General features: G+C 41.2%; 1 protein-coding gene across 1 annotated transcript; it reads left to right on the top strand.

Moving 5' to 3' along the window:
• Positions 1–654: 654 nt before the first annotated feature.
• On the top strand, positions 655–4,748 carry LOC112295851 (uncharacterized). The gene is made up of 5 exons (XM_024547854.3): positions 655–1,281; positions 1,533–2,414; positions 2,527–2,968; positions 3,076–3,349; positions 3,468–4,748. Exons 2-5 carry the CDS (start codon positions 1,563–1,565, stop codon positions 3,718–3,720), a joined length of 1,821 nt encoding a protein of 606 aa, XP_024403622.1. The 5' UTR covers positions 655–1,281; positions 1,533–1,562; the 3' UTR covers positions 3,721–4,748.
• The last annotated feature ends 1,885 nt before the right edge of the window (positions 4,749–6,633 follow it).

The following is a 6,633-nucleotide window of genomic DNA, read 5'->3' as shown; positions in this document are numbered from 1 at the left end:
TTTTGTATAGTTTATAAGATTTACACTATATTTGGTGTGATTAATGTATATTTAGTGTTTTGACTTTGATACTCATGATTTTAAAAAATATATGCTATTATATTTGTCAATGATAATTTCTTAAGTAAACTTTCAATCCATTAACTTAAAGCTAATAATCATTTCTTCTTTATATTTTATTATCAAAAATAATAAAATAATAATAACACACATGCAAAAATCAATGAAAATTCTCATATGTTATAAAATAACTCATATGTTTTTAGAAACAATTCAAGAATAATATATGGTAAGTTCTTGTATTATTTCAATACCACAATGTAATATACAGAAAAAATTTACTACAATTATTTACATAAATATATATAGGGGAATGTTAAATAGAACCATACTTTTACTAAATAGACCTAACCTTGATGAAGAATATGGTAATTATGATGAATGTGGTTGATTTTTATTGATTGTAGATCCAATAGTGGTGAAATGAATCTAGAGGTCATTTTTTTTGTTCATGATGGGTGGATCAATTTAGTAATAGGTTGGTTCTATTTAACAGTCCCCTATTTATTTATGCATATAACCCTGATTTGTATGAAAAATTTATCCAAAACCTCAATATTCCAAAAATCGTGTGAAGCATCGATTCATAATAGTTGAAAGCTACATCACATCACAAACAAGTTAACATTTCGGATGTATCAATCATACTCAGCTTATTTTCAATTCCCGGGAAAGTACATTCCTATGCTCCATATTATCTATTGCCTACAATTTTGAATGTAAATCCAATTCTCTGAAATTGAAACCCTAAGTCTCTGCACCGACACCGACACTGCAGCCGTCAATGGAAGCATATCTGGTGTAGAAATTGCATCAGAGAAACAGAGAATATTCGATAGGCGGGAGGGGATCTGAACTCTTTTAACGAGCAACAGACGCTTCAGTGAGGTTTTGCTTTGCTTCGCTTAAGTTTGGTAAGAGATGCAGCATCGGTGCCACTAGATGTAGTGTGTCAGTGTGCGGAGTCTCCGTGCAAATCCTCAAATCCAATGCCGACACAAGCCGCGACCTCATCGCCGAGATCTGTCGATGCGCCAAAGTGCGTGTGACGGCGCGCGTGACGCTAAAATTCAGTCTTCGACGTCTTACGAGTGCTTGCAGATTCACACTTTCGGTGTGGGATCTGAAAGACGAGGCGGATTGTCATCCGGTTTGTGGGTCGCATTCCGTTGTTTCTGATTGCAACGTGGAGAACTAGTCGTCGAGATTGCGTCCAACTTGGTGAGTGGTCGGTCGAAGAGAACATGCCGACGGAGTTGGCTAGTGATGACGTAGACTGCTCGATGGTAGTAGTAGCGTTGCGTGTGTTTCGGTTTGTTGGTAGATTTGTGCAGTTTTTCTGTTGCAATTTGTGGTCCAAGGAGGGTTCTTTGCGGGGTCGCCACCTGGATGTTGACGTGGTCGGACATGCAAAGCTTGCTGGTTAGGTGATTTTGAGAAGTGCTGAACCGTATCTTTTCGGCGACGTGCAGTGTTCATGTGATCTTACAATCATTCAGAACATGAGGCTATTGGAGAGATGTTCATTGATGAGTCCGTGCTTGGCGCCTCGTGGATTGGCCGGTTCCTTGACGATACTCGTGTGCATCGGTCTAGTTATCGATAGAGTGAATTTTGAAGCTTTCAGCAGTTCTCAGAAGGGCGTAGAGTGGCTCTCTGGCGCAGAAGCATCCGATCCAATAAGTTTCTTCAGTGCAAAGCCTTCCCCTGAACTTGCCAGACCTAAGGATTTAACAAGCCATGCACCGGAAAACAGAGGTTCAGACTTAAATTCCTCTTCCGAATTTGCCGATATCGAAGCTCCGCTGCACATTGCTACAGAGCCAGCCGCAGCGATAGTTCGAACTGCACCTCGTGCGCCAGAAGTCGCCGATGGGAGTTCGTTTGACGGGGATGAACATGCTAATGCAGAGAAAAATTCGTCAACCACCATTGAAGATGGGGCTGATGCAGGGGATTCGATTGACTGGGATACGGGATGGGGGGAAATAGATCTGGATCAGATTGCGAGTTCGCCTATTGAGGAAGAATCTGGTAAGGATAATGTGGGCCAAGAGGAGTTTCAGCTTGTCCCAACTGCTTCGACCAAGTGGGTTTACGATGTCTGCTTGTTGGTTTCCACTGGACGGAAGCCCAATATCGACCGACCAGCCCTGCCTTACGGTGAGCTTTACAGACTCTTCAACGCCGCCAAGGGTGCGCCGAATGGGACGGAGCCTTGGAGCAGCCTCAGCGAACGAAAATTGTATGTAGGGGGCGACTTCTCAACAATCCTTTGTCTCATGGTGAGCGACGAACTTGGTCCGTCGGTCGAGTGCTCCAACTACAACAAGTTCGGCGTAAAGACGAATCATGTAAGTTTAGCCTCAGGGGCTCTTGTCTTTTGTCCATGTGCACGTAAATCAATGGCGGTGACCTTTTGGTAACTAGGTGTCTTATTTTTCTTGGCTTTAATGCAATCTGCAGTGCAAGCATTTGGTGGTTGGAGAGACGAAGAGATACAGCCCACAACCATCATGGGATGACTTCCGTAGATATGGTTTTCTCTGGAACACCGTGGAGATTGTGAACCTAGACGTGGAGGATCCCGCAAGAAACCCTCCGATTTTGCCAGAGTCACAATGGCGGCCGACCATTGTGACGGCTTTCAGCAGCAATAAAGCGGAAGTTGGTCTCCTTATGCTCCGATCGTTAGGCAAAGTGGCGGCCGAGCAAACGGAATTCAATGTCTCTGTGGTTGTGTATACGCTGAACAGGTTTCCAGCCATCGCCCGACGTGTTTTACTCTGTGTGATTAATGAGCTTCAGACTGTGTACAAGGTCCCAGCGGAGATACGGCAATTCGATTTTGACGCCTGGCCGTCCTGGATGCACCTCAATCAGACACTTAGCCCCAACGCCGGAAGTGGTAACAATCCTAAATATCTCGATGATCTAATTTTCCGAATTATTATTCATTACCTGAGCTTTATTAATCGTTCGCAGTTGATAGACCTGATTATTGTTCTAATGCAGGAGAATACGCGTGGAAAGCCATAATAATGCACACGGTGCTTCTCGAAAGGGGCTTTGTGTACTGGGCCAATGCTGGGGATCGCTTCCGAAGCGCCAATGGTTTAACATCAACCCTGCGTCACTTGGAGAGGAAAGGATTTACATCCCGGATGTCCGGCGGACGTGTTAAGGATACCACTCACGTGAGGCAGCTGGAATATTTTGGAGCAAACAGACGCCCCATCACCGTGATGCCAAACTGCGACACCTCTGGCATTGGCTTCACTCTCGACAGGTTCCTAACTGTGCACTTTTTACTCTCATCTCTCCGATGAGTCTGAGTTTATCCTTGTGCTGGAAAGAGGTTGAATCCATCTGATGATGAACCGGCTCGGTTTTTGGATCCCACCCAGGTACAAGCAACTGGCACGTCCATGGTACGAGTGCTGCATTACGCGGCAATGCATAGCTCCGGAGGGATCCAACCCAATGAACCACCGACAAGACCAGTCGGCTCTCACCGTGCTGGCCGCGTTCTCCAGAGATAGTTGCGAAGGGGTGGCTTTCGATGTCGTCAAGCAAATTGACCACTCTCCGAAACATTACTTGATTGGTGTGAATGCAACTCAGTGTTACAAGGACCCTCTCCACTTGAGATGGCGTTAGTTGAATCATCGTACGCTCGATCACATCAGTTGGCATTCCTTTTTACTGACAGTGGCCAAGGCCTTCCACACGGGTCATCCCTCAAGTGTCTGCGATGTCCTCTCACATCTTTTTTCCAGATCGAGACCATCAGCCCTGTCTTTTCGGAGTTAGCATCATACGGCTACTGCCACCCAACAGCTATGCGTTGAGGACCGATGCACCTGCCAGATTCAGACTCTGCCCAAAGCTTGAGTAAGTTAGAAAGAGCCTGCACCAAATAAACGGTATGGAGCAGCGATGGTCTGTTGCATTGAAGTGGCAGATTTGAGCCACTGAACTATCATAACAACGAACCAAATTAGAGCAGCTGCTTAGGATAACAACGGCCGGCGCGGCGCTAGAGACACTCTCACAGTGTTCACGATGACAGCCTGATTGGCTATCACCAGCACATCACAGTCGACATCCTTTTCGCTCCCCAGTAGACCTTATTGGAAGCATATCAATCCTGGTGAATCTATATCGCTGTGTGCGATGAGGAGTAGATCGTCCGAGACTCGACGACATCACAGGAAACGTAACGATGTATCCGATATGCTGAGGCATGAGAAACTCAGTTTCTCACCACAATGCCGCAGTGCCATCTCTTGTCACTGACATTAGTCCTCCCCTTGCATCTCCGTGTCATGGGTGCCTTGCTGTGCAACATTTTCTTCGAGATTGGAGACAATGCTTGCAAGGACTTGCCATATGCAGCCAATTTTGTTATAGTCTTTTTTGGAGTCTATCAAACGGGGCTTTTTGTTTATACTATCTTCTTCAATCTCTTCGCTTTTTTTTTTTTTTTTTTTTTTTTTAATACTATGCTTTTACGGGGTCTACAGAACCAAACAATAGATGCAAAGAGGCTGAAGTTGTGTGACTTCGCGCAAAATGTGAGGAGCTCTAAAATGGTAACCTGAGGTTTTACTGCGCATCTTTCATGGAAAAAGATATGGACAGTTTTGTCGAATTGTGATAAAAATGTTTTGATTTTCTGCATGCAATAGTGCCTTGACGCCTTCAAGATCTCTGAAAATTTCATGGGGAAATGAACCGAAGACAAATTGACAAAGAAACGTGATTACTGTTGATTCAACTCATGTTGTTGCATGTAAAAAGAAAGTTGAACATGAAAGAAATGATGCAATGCCCATTTTCATGCATGAGCATCAATAACATGTATTTGCTCATTCTTAAAAATAATATGTAAAAACAATGTATGTTGAAATTCTGAAAGCACGGAAACAAATGTTCCTATCTGTGCAAAAGAAACATTAGCAGTATGTACTTCTTTGAGTATGTTAACTTTCTAAAGCATGGTATACCCTTAACTTTCTTTTGAATTGTTTTGGTTTCTATTGACCATAAACTAACTAACTAAATAACCATATATTTAAATATACGTAATATATTTTTTTGTTTTAAGGGTTATGTATCTCATTGCAATAAAAAACGATATTGAGGAATAACATAATATTTGAAAAAAAAAAAAAAAAAACCATTAATATTAGAACAACACATCTGCAAATGTAAATGAAAAACCAAATTTCACTCACTAGATGGTTCATAAACAAATTATTTTAAATAACCTCTGTAAGATATAAATAAATAAATAAATAATAAAAATAAAGAATCTGATGTCGTGTTATTTGCTTAACTTTGCACTGCATTTTCTTACATCATTTAGATTTAATTTGGGTTCAATTTAGTTTGATCTTATTTGAAATTATATTATGTTTTTGCATAGAGTTTTCTTTTTTCTTTTTTCTCTAGTTATTTTTTTAAATAAGTTTTTGGAAGAATGACAAATTTATGTAAATTGGTCAAACGTATCAATTTATTGATTTTTCAAAAAACATGAACTTTATATTGTAAAGGGTCAATGTGTGTCTTTGAAACATCAAGTCAATTTGTAACAAATTTTTTAACGAGTATCAAAGTCATCCACATATACTTAAAAGCTGTTCATAATATACATACAAATAACTCAAAACAGAATAAAACAAAATGTGGTATTTTAATTTGAAATTCAACACTTAAAAAAAGTTGAGTTCAAGGATACATATAGTTTTAAAGGCAACAGGAAATCATTGACCACTTTTTTCCGCAGCTGTGACAAATCATTCAAAAGAAGAAATTAGTGTCTCATGCTATGCCAAATAATCAAGACAAAAAAACCAGCTTACAATAAGTTACAATGTTGTGTATATTCCTATGCAAAGTCACAATCTCAACACAAGCAAAGGTAAAGGATATCAAACCCTACTAATAACATAAGCATACATGATCCAAAAGACAAATAAAGATGAAGACCAAACACGTCAATATAATCTACTACAACGAAGTCAGTCAATAAGACTGCAAAATATGTGAACAATCCACCACAATCTCAGCCTCCAAAGTTGCTAAATACTGCTTCTGCAAACACACCATTCTTGTGAGGATCCCAGCTGTGTAATCAGCTCTCGATAAGGAGGGGGGGGGGGGGTACTGAATTCCATGCAGTGTTGGAATTCTGCAATGCACTCTCTTTGTTGCAGGAATGAGGACTTTTGTGGCTTCGACTTGTCGTGGCGGACAACAGTTGCCTTGACCTCATCCTCTTTTGTGTCAACAGTGTAATCGTGGATTGGAATGGGACGATCACAGTTCCTTGTGTACTTTCATCATACCATGTCACGAGAACTGAATTGCTTTGGACCACCCACTGTGCTTGTGCCATCGTCACAAGGATTTGATTTGATTTATTTATTTATTTTGCGACCTGCATTTTTCTTTGTCGGAAGCTTTGGTAGAGTTCGCAGCACTGTTTGATTTTGACAGAGAGCGGCATTAGCTTGCGAACTCTTAAAGCAATGTCGACCTGTGGGTTCATATCTTTTTTAGTCA

Source organism: Physcomitrium patens, chromosome 19, assembly GCF_059467195.1.
Source record: "Physcomitrium patens ecotype Gransden chromosome 19, ASM5946719v1, whole genome shotgun sequence".
NCBI classification, from domain to species: Eukaryota; Viridiplantae; Streptophyta; class Bryopsida; order Funariales; family Funariaceae; genus Physcomitrium; species Physcomitrium patens.
Note: the sequence above shows the minus strand (reverse complement) of the source record. Positions and strands in the feature narration are given on the sequence as shown.